This window comes from Chroicocephalus ridibundus, chromosome 2, assembly GCF_963924245.1.
Source record: "Chroicocephalus ridibundus chromosome 2, bChrRid1.1, whole genome shotgun sequence".
NCBI classification, from domain to species: Eukaryota; Metazoa; Chordata; class Aves; order Charadriiformes; family Laridae; genus Chroicocephalus; species Chroicocephalus ridibundus.
Genome location: NC_086285.1, coordinates 26,051,551 through 26,066,425, shown reverse-complemented (window position 1 = coordinate 26,066,425; position 14,875 = coordinate 26,051,551). Strand labels below are relative to the sequence as shown.

The window sequence follows — 14,875 nt, the reverse complement described above, 5'->3', positions numbered from 1 at the left end:
AAAAATTTCAGTTTTAAATTATACATGTATTATGTGTTAGTTAACAGATGCAGTTTTAAAAACTTAATATCTTTGTATGCATTAGATGCAGCACACTCATAATCTGTGCTTTGGCCTTTAAATTTCAAAGGAACTATAAAATCCTGGAAAGAAAAAAGAGATTAGGAAAAGAGATCTTCGTAGCAAGGAACATACCATTTCATATGTTGTGATTTTGTCTTGAAGACGTGCAATCTGCACTTCAAATTCTTCATTCTTTGTTTGGTAATTCTTCAGCAGACATTCTTGTTCTTCCAGCTGTTGCTGCTGTGAAAGAATCTGTTGCTTGGCTTGCAATAAATCAGCAGCTGTGCAACTATGGCTGGTGTTCCTTAGGGCTTCACTTGCCTGCAACTTGAATGTTAAAAAAATAAAACCTAAAATATACCAAGTTTTTCAGAAACAGCTTGCACTACAGAAAGTGATCTTTACTTTCTTCTTCCATAGCAGAAGCCCAAAGTCTATCACAAAAGTTTATAAGTTATTTTAGGAGGAACTGAAATATCCTTATTCTTTTGAGATGGCCAACCAATAAAAAGTATTTAATATTAAATTGTTTTATGGTGAACAAGCACAGGACAGCAGTGTCTCAGAAACATTTCTAAGTAGTAAAATGAATTAGTTGTAATTACTGTCCCCTAAATCAGATTTTTAATAATAAAAACTCAGGCTTCAGAATATAATCCGCCTGAAGCTCAAAAAAAGCTATATATAAGTTCCCAAACAGCACAAAATACTACAATATTCAACTACGACACTGTAAACTGTAGCCACACAGATTAACAGTGTCCATGGCACCTCAGTCACTAGTGCTTTTTACAACAAATGCTTCTCTGAAACTTAACTTTGTTATTTAAATTACCTTCTAATAACACTACAAGAGGGAGGTTTTACCCAAAAATACAGGAATGACAGGAACATGAAATGGTGGCCCATTAAAGTTGATGGCTGTCTGTTCTGATTTCAAAGGCAACAGGTTGGATTTCAGCCCAAAGCTCTGACAACTAATTACAAAACTGTTTTTCCCTAAGATAACTGCCATCATCCAGCATTTATCAGAAGCTACCACCACATACTAGGGAAGGAAACAGACTAATCTTTATTATTTTGTAGTGAATTAGTACAATAAACCAGGTACTATAATGATAATTATAGGGCTGGTAAAGTGACTGCTGATCTATACTAAGAGACCAATTCTTCAAAAACGCACAAAAATTTATGTGTTTCTGCAGGAAGTAGCCATTGATGGACCCTCCAAAGTGGCACCAATTTTCAAATCCAAATAATTATTGATAGCACTGTAACTTACATGCTGAAACTGAATTTGCAGCTTTTGACTTTGTTCAGTAAGCTCTAAGAACTCCCTCATAGTTTCATCCTTTTCTTTCCGTGCCTGCTGTAGGTTAGTAGTGAGCTGAGTGATAATGTCATCTCTTTTTTTGATAGCAGCTTCAAATTCTTGCAGCTATGAAAGATAAAATGCAAACTATTAGTGCACATCAAAGCTACAGACAAAAAAGAAAAATAAAAATTGCTTATTCTAGTTTAGGAGGAATACGTCTTCCCTAACATCTCCATTTAAAAGATGTCACACGGACCCACTGGAGCATTTACGTTTTCACAAACTCTATTTGTAAATACTTCAGAAACAGATTTTTTCCTCTCATTTAACAATATATGACCTCTCAAGGAATCCTTACCAAGGAATAAAATCTGAACCTTTAAGAAGGTTAATTAGTTAAATATATAAACTGCTTTTAAACTAGAAAGCACAGCCACATAAACAAACCATCATAAAGGAAGCCAGTGTCTATTTATAGTGTTTCAGCAATTTTATACAACTACTCATGTCCACACACTTTTCTCACAATAAATGCAAATTATATCATTTCTCACTGAAAGTGCAATAAATTGCATTCATCGTACTAAAAGCATATAACAGATACCATGCAGTATCCTATATTGTGAATTCAGAGAAATTATTCGTAACTACATGAGAAAATCAGCTCAAGCTGCAAAACTGATACAGTGTATTTAATAGATGAGTCTTTTGTAATTTGTAATGATGAAGAAATGATAAAAGTACAGAAAAAAAATCCTTTGTAAGTTTTTACTTTTTGTAGGATTACACTCAGGAAGCCAAAAATTCTACAATATTAATTGGGACTATTTTCATGTGCAATTATATAAATAGAAATGTTACTCACTCTAAAGTCACTTTGTCAATTTTAACTCATTCAAGACTAGTGGAACTTTTATCTCTATGTATTGCAAATTTCTTAATCCATCAATCATCTTCTCTGTTTTGTTTACAATGCTCCCAAAAAGAAGCCTCTCCAGGTTATATGCTGAGTCTTGAAGTAAAATTGTAATACTTCCAGATAAAGCTACCGATTTAGAGAACAGGGACATCAGTGGGACATAAAACCAGAAGTCCCTTAAACAAGCCAAACTATGCAAAGAATTTGAGGAAATTCTTTAAGTTCTTTACAGAACACTGCAGTGAACTCCTACTTTAAAGTATGGACGCAGTGGAAATACTAGATTTTTGTTATAATAGAGAAAATTAGGAACGGGATCAGATACTTAAGTATCATATCTTTCCTTTTGCATCTGTTCAATGAAATTGAGTAACTAAATTTATCTGTTCTGATCCACACATTGTTATACGATAACTTTCATTTTTTTTTATTCAATCCTTTTCTTTAACAAACAGGCAGAACGAAAGCACACGACATTATCTTCTGCACTCCCCTTTTACAATTCTTTTCTTTCTTCTGAAAAATAAACCATATGCATTTCTCAACTGACATATTATGCACTGTACCACTATCATACAAAAATATGCTGCAACTATTAAAATATTATTGTACCACGGTCTGCTTTGTTTTAATATATTTTTAATTTATTTTAAAAATAGTAATCATAGCCATTTAAAAAATGCAAACATTTTCACTTTCATCTTTTTGAGGAAAAACTAACAGTAGTAACAATTGTGAGAAACTGAAAATTATGCTTATGTTCTTTATTATGCTATAATTATGACTATTCTGTTTAGCACAACAGATACAAGACAGTAATTAGAAGATAAGTTTGACTTAAAATGCTACACCAGGGATTCAGCAACAAACAAAGGAATGATAAACCACTTCCTCCAGGGCAACCACTTAAACATCTCTAGTACGGTGGAAAACATGACAACCATTTTCACGGATAAAATACAAATGAAACATAAAAAATTATAATTGTGCAATAATAATGAAGGTGAAAATCATTGAATATTAGAACAATTTTGGTATTCTGTAGTACTTTGCAAAAAAAACCCAGAAAAAAAACACAACGATGTGACCTGAATCCAAATTAAAAGAGACAGATAAGTATGAAGCATGACAAAGCACTGACTTCAGTGCATTGCACCACTTGCTTAAACTGGAAGAATAAGTGTTTACTAGCTTTTACTTTAAAACCTAACTTTAAATTCCAGGGGTATTTCTTAAGTAAGAAATACTTCCCTGTAATACCAAGTTATTAGATGTTTGTTAAAACTTCCTGTAACAGTTGCTTTCTATTTCAGACTGCGAAGTCTGACATACAAACACTTTTTTAGTTCAAGGATCAAGTCAGTTATATCATTCCTTAGGAAGTAAAACCTGAGGTTTTTTGACCTTGGAGGAACAGGAAGGTATTCAAGAAATGCAGTCTTTGTACAACTAGAGAAGAATTAGGGCTTTTCTTGAAGAAAACTGTCTTTCTATTCCTGATCTGAAGAAAGTCACTGTGAAGAAGACTGGAAGTTTAGTCACAAAATACAGAATAAACACACACACAATGGAAATGCCATTCAAAGAAACAAAGCGCATGGTATGTGACTGAAAGAAATTACGTGCAATTCTATACCACACACTGACTGCATTCTGAACAGCTGCCATTAAGTGCAAACTCTTTCAGGTGATGCTCTGCATTTTTGCATGTACCCGAGTAGCAAGTAGAAAGCAACATAAGGTAATTATACCTGTTGCAATCCTTCTGTACCATATGCTGCCCTCATTTCTTCTAGCTCTCTGTTTAGCTCTTCAATCTCTTGCTGTTTCCCAGCCAATTCATTCTCCATCACCTCTAGCTGCATGTGAGAGTGCTGCATTCCATGCTCAGAACAAATCTCTCCAACTCCAAATTCTTCTTCCTAAATCAATCCAAGTTCCTTAACATGCCGGTTTTTTTATGCTTTATCACAGTAAGTAAACTCTAACATCAAATTCTGTATCAAATGCCACTTTAGTACATTATCATACAATACAGCATCGAAGATCTTATTGCCATGGTAACCTCCCTTGTTAGTATAATTCACACCTCAAAAGCATAAAGCATTTCTGCAAGTTCTGCTTTATAATCTTAGCCTTAATAGCAGTAGTAAATTGTTTTGCATTTCAAGTTTAACAATATGCTATATTAATATATAACAAACAACGCAGATGCAGAGGACAGCATGCAAAATAAAGTATTAGGCAGCAACATAGTTTTTGTTCAAAACAAATTGTTCGAGGTTTTTAGTATTGACCATTAGTATTATGATTCAATTTGCAATACTGTACCCTGATTAAGTCTGCAGGTATAGCTGTTCTTGTCACAAAACTGCAACCGTTTACCTGTATAAAGACAATTTCTAAATACATTATTATTTGAAATAAAGCTTGATTTCTATTTTCATTTGAATCTTATGTGACGACTCCTGCAGACCCACGGGAATTTTTATGCTACAAAAATTTATTTCATTTGAAATACAAAATAGCTTTATGTATAGTAAATTGCATCAAAGTAAGCATAGGTAACACTTAAAACACATAAAATTGCAGTAATAGATAGTACTGTCTAAAAACAAAAACCATATTATGAATTTAAATATCTAGAGAAAACAAAGGAATTCAGATTTAAAGGTCAATGCAAAGCTTTATACTTTAAATAATTAAAATGCAGTACTATTGTTTTTTAAATTATATGTTTAATATTTCTATATATTACTAAATGCAGTTATGCTTTCTAAAAGATATTTATACACCCCAAAATTTAGTATTTCTGAAAGTCACCAATCTCTCAATAGTGCAAGAAAAGCAGTAACATAGACTCTCATCCTAAATTTGAAGGAATTTCTTAAGATTGAAAAAGAGAAGAAATTACACATTTAACATAAGGCATTTGAAAAAAATGCTCTTTCACTCACCTAACACTGCAACCCTTTTCAGCTTCTATGAGAATTTTGATTCTACACACTGTGCAAACCAATAATGATGAATCTCCAAAAGGCACGCACAAGCCAAAGTAGCAGTTATAGTTATTTATAATCCAAACAAGAATATGTTGTGTGCTTGTGAGCAAGCATAACAGACAGGCAGGCTTTTAAAACAGCAGACCAATGATTTAAAATGAGAAAGCAAGAACAGATGTATTTCCCCTCAGAGCTGTTTATTAGATCAGAGCCTGAAACAAAAATAATGGTACTGGGGACGGAAAGGCATTTCAGACCCAAACACTCAAAAAATGAAGCTATACTACTCAGGCGTCTGCCATAGTCGAGATCAGGGCTTATTTACAAAGGACTATCATGCCTGAGGAAATCAATAAGTTACCCGACATAGAAGTACACTGTTATAAGCGAGATCAATACAATCGTCAAGCTTGTATTAAGAGAATGAATATACCTGCATTAGACAAGAATCTGCAGAGCTGACACAGTGCTCTTTCAATTCTTGACTTTCTCAGTAAAAAGGAAGACAGACACCACAGAGAGATTACTCCCTTGTTTTAGAAAGAATAAAGAAAACTGCAGCAAACAGCAGTTCAGGCAATTCACAGAGGCACTGCACATCGCTTGTGTATTGCCAGATGTTCCCTCTATATTCAGACATACACATGCCTACACAGTGCCTGGCACCAATGGCTTCATTCACATTTTGGAGCATGTCCCAGATTAACAACACTAGTACTTTAATAGAAACTCTATTATCAAACTCTTCTTTTCCTTTTTTAAATCCCATTTTATTTAGGCTTAATTGATAAAGACATAGTGTATGATTCCTGTAATCCACCATAGCGGACACACTTCTATTCCTGTGAATCATTTCTGTGTGCAACAATCAAAGACTCTTAGATGCTTTATAACAAGAGCTACTAGGAAAGACACAAAAGCCTTATCTCATTAGATGTTCCAGACTCCTTAGCAGCTGAAATTTCTACAAAAGACCTTTTACTTATAAAAGGGATTTTGCTATCTATAGACATTCAAAGCAAGTGTCTGGAACTTGGGGAATCCCGCCTCATTTCACAGGAGACTCGCTCTTAAACGTCACAGAAGTGAACCACAACAACCACGCTCTTCCTCATCCAATACCTTCTCCTTACAAATGCTTTATGCTTTCTGATAAAGTGCCAGTTGAAACACGACAAGAGACCAGACTACGCTGTAATCTATGGAGTAGATGAGGGTGCTGTGCCGACGGGAGCCTCGTGAGCAGCCTGACGACCTCTGGCATGACAGAGATTCTGCTGTGTCAGAGCAGACAGACAGTTGGGGCTGAGTTATTACCTTCAAAATATCTTAATTCAGAAAGAATTTTTCACTCATCTGCAATATATGAAGACTGTAGTCCAAATACCAACTTCAGTGTTAACAGATGTCTACACAAGCCCCATTGGACTTCTGTGTTTTGTCTCTTTGTATGGTTTACCTATACAGAGATCTTCTGCAAGTCCATAAATACTACTGATGTAGACTCTTATAATTTCCTCTTTTAAAGCTTTGCAGTTCACCTTTAACGCTGAAATGTCCTTATGCCTTAACGCCTTATGATGTCCTTAGTGACATACCCCAGCAAACAATTAAACATTTAAAGAAACAATCACACCACATAGCATTTTAAGACAATGGATGGAAGGAGTAACAGGAGCTCTGGATATAACTGCATAAACAAATAACCACAAAGTAAGAAAAAAATAAATTTTGTAACACATTAGCCACTCAGAAGTAACTGTCTCGGTGAACAAAAGACCAGAAAAAAGTGAAGATTACGGAAGTCCCTCAAAGGACTTTCTGTATGATTTTTCTTCCTTGCTTGTATTTTCAAAATAATTCACAGAAACCGTATTTACTAATATAAGTTAAACTCTAATTTGTAGTCTATTGGCTAAAAATAAAGATATAATATATATTGCATCAGTAAATACATATGCTCAAGACAAATGAAAGGAATCTTCTTTCAGAGAAACACAAGGAAAACCAACTTCCACCACTGAATTAAGGCAGCGATTCACGACAATCGCCACCAGAGGTCAGGATTAAATTTATGAAATGACTGTACCCCTTTTCATGTCCCTTAGACCTTGGAAGACCTGAAATTGTACCTCAGGAATTGCGGTAAAAATATGTAATGTATAACTATTATAACATTAACGCCAGTAATACAGATATTTCCCTTTATAAATAGCTAACTTGTGCTCAGCATAAATCAATACATACTGTTCAATCACTGAAAATTGTAGAAAATATTTTAATGCATGAAAATAATATAACATATTACAGACTGGCAAGCAGACTTCAGATTAAAAAAGTTCTTTGATTTGGTAGTAGAAACATACAGAAGTACCTGGAATGGATTAATCAATTTATCTCATGTTTTCATTTCCCCCCCCCCTTTTCTTTTACATTTCAGACATCTGATTCCTTCACAAAAATTAATACTTAGACCTCCAACATTGCTTGTCAGTGTTCTTAGCTTCTCCTCAAATTTATAGTTATGTCACAATCGACTATATGAAACTCAGCTAAAATTAGCAATTAGGGCAACTTGGGAAAATGAACTTCAGTTGTGTATTTTTTTATACTTCATCACAAACTGAAAATGGTTTTCGTTTATGAAAATAATTACCATCATATAACTAAGATTAATAACTTCTGAAGGATAACAATTGATGGCTTTTTAAAATATCATGGCTTAATACATTTTTCTATATATTAATAGCACGCAACAGGAGATTTCTTTATGTAGTGGTTAAGGCTGAGGTATAGAATTTCATTACCACTTAAAAAAACCCAAAACTTTGTAGACATCATACTAACCATCTTTTCAGAGGTACACTTTGCAAGTTGGGAAGAGAGCCAATAAGAGGAAAAAAAAATATCAGGTGGAACAGTCTTTCAGTGATGCCATAAAATTGAGGCATATGGAAAATATATGGGGGCAACTTTACCTTACACAGTTATAAAAAACCAAAAAATTCTAACTGTTGGAAAAAGCTTAACTTCCCTTAGTTTTGAGTTTAGACCATAAGCTTAAATTAAATGATAGTGGTGAATAGCTATTTAAGACTATTCTGGCAGGTCTCATTCTTACTCGAACTGAATAATTTGTTACAAAAGGCAAGATGGCCATATGAAGGATTTATCAGTCTTCACTTTGGCTCCTACCTTTGATAGCATAGGTGTTTAGAGAGGTGGCAGAACAAAGCTGAACAAGAGACTGTGTTTACAATAAAATTCCTTCCAGACAATTATTCTTATATAAACATTCACTGGTTCCTTCGACTTCGCTTAGACAACTGTACAGGCTTATAATTGTGTCTTACAAGTCCTTTAAAGAGGGAAATACTCATCAGTGAATTTTATCCAATTCCTCAAGAGAAGGGGCTGAAGGATTAAAAACATCTGACTCATTTTACCAACTACAACAAAACAAATAATGTATGAACTATTTCATTTTGGAGCATGACAGCCTTAATTTCAACATAATTTCTGACAAAAACCACTCAAAAGAAGACAGATATTCTAAACAATGAGGGAAAATATGGATGAACAGGCCTATGTTTTCTACAAATGTACAGTTTCTTAACATTCCAAAAAGGAGGTCATGTACCTGAAAAAAAGGTGAGCTCGAGATTTCATACAACTTCATAATTACACTGTTACAAAGAAAATTTAACTGATTCTCATCTTCAACTGAAAAGGCTTCAGATTGCTTTCTTTGCAAGGTGACCATGAACATAAGTAGTGTTTTTAATAATAAAAGTAACATTACAGCTGACATGAAACATATTGAAAATTCAGTTCCTAAAATATACACATTCCTAAATGTGTTCTTTCCTCGTTGGAGATACCAACCAATTGTAATGAACAGGAATTAAAAAGAGCTTATTAAGATAGCAACTTTCACCACTTGAGTTTGTTGTTCACCAGATCCAGTATCGTGTTATTATTCACAAGTTCTGTGTTGCCTACTTACGTCTTTGAAAATAATTCTCGTGGAGGTAAAAGGTCTTTTTGCAGGAATGAGAGCAAGAAGTGCCTAGAAATGCATGTCATTGCATTTTTGAGGAAATCAGCAATTTTGAGGAAATCTGCAATTTTTTAAAAGGCACATTCATAAGGCAGCTTGGCTGTAATTCTATTGTCTTTACTATCTGAAAAATTGCTCCCTAATATACTCTGTAGGCACCTACAGAAATCTTTGAAGAATGAAGGGTAAAGTTAAGTATTCAGATGTGAAAATTCATTTTACAACGAGGGCTTTGAATTGAACTGATACTAACAACAAAACACTAAAAATCAGAACATAGCCACAATTATCATGGAGCATTATGCCTGATCTCTTCTGTATTCTGTCTCCTTATGCAAAGATGTATTTTCTAGAGCTTTTGCAATCGGTCTCCAACATTGCTTCCTACAGCCTCAGAAGTGATCAAAATTTCTTAGTCGTATTTCATTATATAGGTAATACCTCTCACTTGTAAAAACACGTGAACATCAATGCTGTTGTCAACTGTTTTCAAGGGTTCATTCTTCACATACTGCATATTCCATCTCATAGTAATCACATACCATGGTGACGTATATTCTAAAAAGGTGCAGTAAGCTCACAGCAGTTGTTCAAAAATGTGTTTGCTACACTCTCAATGGCAAACTGTGTGCACATACTGCCCTATCACCATACCATGAATAAAGCAAAGTCAGAGTCTTTTCGTTCTTTGTTGCTTTAATTCCTTGGACAAAATAAAATGCATTTTACCTATCAAAAATACTAAAACTTTAAACTGATTTTTTTTTTCACCAGGTAGAGTTTGTTTCAACCCCTTGCACCTATCCCTCCATAAAAATCTTTTTTCTTTCTTCCATTTACAACACTCCCCAGCAGCTGGACCGGAATCTTCAATTCCAAAAGTGCCAGTCTCAGACATTTTTTTTAAGTTTGCATCACAAAAAACATGCCATAAGAACACTCACGACTGAATAGACCAAGGGTCCATATGGTTCAGTATTCTGTATTTGAAAGTAGCCAATAATGAACGTGAGGGAACGTTCTCCCTGCAATCCCAAGTTACTTCTCCCAACACTCCAGAATAAAGTGAGTGGGCTTATGAACAAGGATAAGAGGGAAAAGTGGGAGAGAAAGAGTCAAACTGGGGAAGAGAGGGACAGGAAAAGAATTCAACTGGAAAGGCTGAGACCAAATCTATGGAGAAAACCGTAACTGAGATTTGATGAGACGGGCTGGAAAGAAAAGCGACTGCTTTCATCTAGGACACATTGTCTGGTGTGTATATTCCCTTAGGCTTCACAATAAGCAGCTATAATACTAGTATGGAACAAATAGTTACTCTAAGGCATAGTCACCTTCTCTTAGAAAAGGTTTAATCAAGAGAGGAACAAAGTATCCTACACCAAATTGACTTCAGCAACTGAGACTCCTTTGATTACTCCATCCCCTCTTACTTTGTCACCAAGCTTAAAATTCTGGGGTGTGTTTTGCAGAAGCATTTAGCACAGAGATCTCCAAAACGAAACCCACACTGTCACCAGAGAAAGCAATTGAGACATGAAAAATTCATTTCTTTTTAACTAGAAACAATATTTACTCAGATATTCCATGGCTATTTCCTGCAAGCATGTTCGTGACCCACATTTACTCATGAGGTAGTTTATTCTTTAAAAACATAAGGAACTGTTTTATTGGCAAGACCAAACTTCCATATATGCTACTACCCTTCAACATGACAGAGATGAGTAGCAGATGCCAATGTGTGATGGGCTGACCCCAGACAGCAGCTAAGCCCTGCCCCCCCAGTCACTCGCTCCCCCCATCAGCAGGATGGAGGAGAGAACTGAAAAGGCAAAAGCAAGAAAAATTCATGGACTGAGATAAAGACAGCTTAATAAGTGAAAGAAAACAAAACAAAACTCCCAAACAGCAAGCAAAGGCAATCACTCACCACCTTCCACCAGCAGACTGACGCCCAGCCAGTCGCTGAGCAACGGCTGCTTTGGAACTCATTAAAACATAATCAACTTGTTAAATAGTTTCCCACAGAAAATTAGCAGAAATTATGCACAGCCACAACTCCAACGGCAACATGAAGCATTAATACCACCGTAACGATGACATTGTTACAAGAGTTCATATATCTACTGCATTATTGATTATAGTAGCCATCCCATTATGTAGTTGACATAATGCTTGCTTTAATGGTACATTAATCATACCAGTAATGACATGCAACAGCTTTGTCTACAATATCACGTCTGCTCTTTCTCTCCTTCTCGCTTTGAAAAACAATGCACAGCATTGCAGTAAACATGTGAAAAAAAAAAAAGTTGAAAGAAGAGTTAGGAAAAGCGTTACTTCAGTCTTACCTCAGAACTGTAATCTTCTACTGTGGTGGAAATTTCACTTTCCGGCTAAAATAAAATATTAAAATATTTACAATGATGGCACTCTAAAAATATCAAACAAGATATTTTCCATCTGTTTCTGAGAATGTAGACAGTATTCAAAAATATTAAGCTATACATGAATTTGATTAGAATATATATATATAGCAAAAGCCACCTTTAAATCCCAGCTTTAAAAAAGAAAAAGTTACTTTGTTGTTCAACTATGATTATGGAAACATTATAATTACATGACAAAGTCTGCTAATGAAAATACAACCTACACGTACATAATAATATTTTGGAAATGTAAGTTATAATTTTTTGTTGCGTGTTTTTTGTTTGTTTGTTTTTTAAGTAATAAGGAGTACCAAGAAAAGGAGTTTTCTCTGATAGATCAATTTTACCTAATTAGAAGCTTTGCTGGTTTAAGAACATAATCATATATAGAATGTCATTTTCATACACGCAAGACTTTTGATGTTGACTAGAATTTCAAAACAAGCACTAATATTCTCCTTCAGCTTCCATGGAAACCAAGGGAAGGTAAAAGTGATCAGGAAGAACAAGGACAAAGACTCAAATCTTGTGATCTAATGAATTAGAGCAATTAAAGGAACAAAGCCTTAACAAACCAAGCACAAACATGCCATGGAAGATGCACGAATTAAACACAGAGTATCTTGATGAACTACACACAATATACCAGGTTTGAGAATCAAGATGTTAGTAGGAAAATATGCAAAATATCCAAATTGTCTATAGAAGATGCACTATTGGGGAATAAGTAAGTACACTTTTGAACTCAAAAAGTGTAATTTTGAGATAAAACTACTTTACCAAAAATGACGGGTACATAATAGGGCTTTTTCAAAATTCACTTAACTCATTAGCCAGCCTCACAATAAATCAGTCTCCATTTTACATTGAATTCTGTCAGGCTTATTTTCAAAGGAACATACTCAGTTTTGCATTAATAGACATAAGTAAAATTTGGAACTGTCAACTGTGGTTTGTTTTGTATTTTTTTAAAGGAAATCTGCCACTCAGACCTACTGGAGCTCTAGTTTTTACAATCCCAACATCATCGATTCTACATATTTCAAATTCAATATGTAGCCCCACAATGTAATTAATCTAAAAAAAAAAAAAAAAAGGGTATTATTTTATGTACAGAGTGCAAAAAACTAACTTAAAATCTGAATGTGGAAGCTAAAATTCATACAGTACATATGATTTTAAAAATTAAAAAGGTCTACCTTAAAAATAAGCCACAAATTGAAACAAAATTATGTTTTAAAATTATAGGGTGACAAAAGTGTTCCTGCTGTGGAATACACAATTAGTACTTAACAATATTTAATTTTAAAAATAAATATATGCTTATTTATATTATATATACTTATATGTACATTTGTATACATATGCATACACACACAAATTTTACATATTGTTTGTAGTCTAGGTCTTTAGTTTAGGACAATGTCCTCTGGAAGGAATAAAATCAGGGGAAACCACACTGTTACTTATTTTCATAATACAGATAAGAAATGTATGGACATACCATCCTACAATTTTTCATGGTTAGTTCCAATTCAGAAGACTTCACAAGGAAAGATTAGAAGTATTCCTATAGAAGCTCAGAAGTATTCCTATAAATTTACATATTTAATTAGATCTAACGACTCTTGAAGTTCTTTATAGTGCATGAAACACAGACACTTCTCCAACATGCAAAAAACAGAGACAAGTAGTCTGATTTCTTACATAGTTTTTCCTTGCAATGCTTTTAATTATACCAACAGCCCCTTGTTTATAAGAAAGATGATAAATGAATGTTTAAATCCTGGAACAAGCTCAAACCTAGTAGATAATCATAGTAGAAGGCAAAAAACTTTTAGATTGAAGATTACGCTAGAGTAAGAAAATATGAATTCTCAAAGGAAGGTGATTACTGAAAATAATTTTCTAATTTTTTATCATAATTTGGTCCGATAAGAGATTTTAAAAAAGGAATATATTGCTGGACCTTTATGAATACCAATCTAAAGTTAAAAAAAAAATCTAAATTTAAAAAACAAATTATCAAAAAACACATAGTGCTCCATCAGTTCAGGTGTGCAATATCCTTTAGCAGCATAAATGATCTTTCCAAAATATCTCCTTCGATCCTGCATCTATATAGTTTTTTGCCTGTTAAGTCCAATTATTTTTGCCAAGGGATTTATTGAAAATAAGTACAGAAAGATGGCCAAATGAACTCATTAAATAGATCTGTCTTCTGTGCTAAGGGGTTCATCCAAACCCTGCTAAAACTCAGTTAAAAAGATTTACATCCTACGAGCTCACACATTAGACTCCAACACTGTAAGACTTAATGCTATTCTTTTGCTGTCAGAATCAATAACATTACAAGTAGTCAACATTTTATGGGCACTCATCTTGCCCTCCAAGCAGCTCTGTTCTGATCCTAAGACCAGACCAACTTTATTTCAAAATCCAATTCCTTTCATTATTAAGCCACCCGTTCTGTACGCTTCAATTCTTCTTTGGTCAACAGAAGTAACTAGGTTTTACACAGCTCATCTGTCTGAACCACAGGGGTCCAGTTTAAAAGGAAATACTTCCAAAAATTCATATATACACACACTGTTAGCAACACAGCATCTTTTGACGGGATAATACCAACAAAGCTATTCACCAGTTCTCTCAGTACTTTATGGAATTTGAAATAGGTTTTTGCTACGCTCTGACTTCAGGCTGTTAGTTTGCATGTATTCTACCACCTATGCCCCACAACATTTTCTTGCTACAAACAGCTACTCTCTTCTAGCAAGATGTTTTAATTCTTAATTTAATATTTTCTTCACTGACAATGTCGTTGATAGTTAAAATACACTGAACAGACATCTCAAAGACTCTTTATAGGCAACTATCTCCATCAACTCTGCATGTAGTACCCTTAATAATAACACTTGAGTATTCAGACAATTAAAACCACTTTCATCTGTATACATTCTTCAGAGGAAATACTGGAAGATGATACAAAAAAAGAACACAGGAGGTCCATTTCAGAGTAGCTTGTTTCTGTATGCTGTTAAGCATTGCTCAGAAGTCACATTCTTTGGCACTGGACGCCCAACT

General features: G+C 34.3%; 1 protein-coding gene across 5 annotated transcripts in view; it reads right to left on the bottom strand.

The window, feature by feature from the left end:
• Positions 1-14,875, bottom strand: part of AKAP9 (A-kinase anchoring protein 9) — a 121,505-nt gene that overhangs the window by 72,652 nt on the left and 33,978 nt on the right. For 3 of the 5 annotated variants that reach the window (XM_063324811.1, XM_063324812.1, XM_063324813.1), the window contains exons 3-7: positions 11,714-11,758; positions 4,632-4,685; positions 4,052-4,222; positions 1,349-1,504; positions 196-393 (exon numbers count right to left, since the gene is read on the bottom strand). In XM_063324811.1, coding sequence (XP_063180881.1) covers positions 196-393; positions 1,349-1,504; positions 4,052-4,222; positions 4,632-4,685; positions 11,714-11,758 — 624 coding nt within the window. The remainder of the gene's footprint in view (positions 1-195; positions 394-1,348; positions 1,505-4,051; positions 4,223-4,631; positions 4,686-11,713; positions 11,759-14,875) is intronic. The other 2 variants (XM_063324814.1, XM_063324815.1) reach the window with 2 other exon arrangements.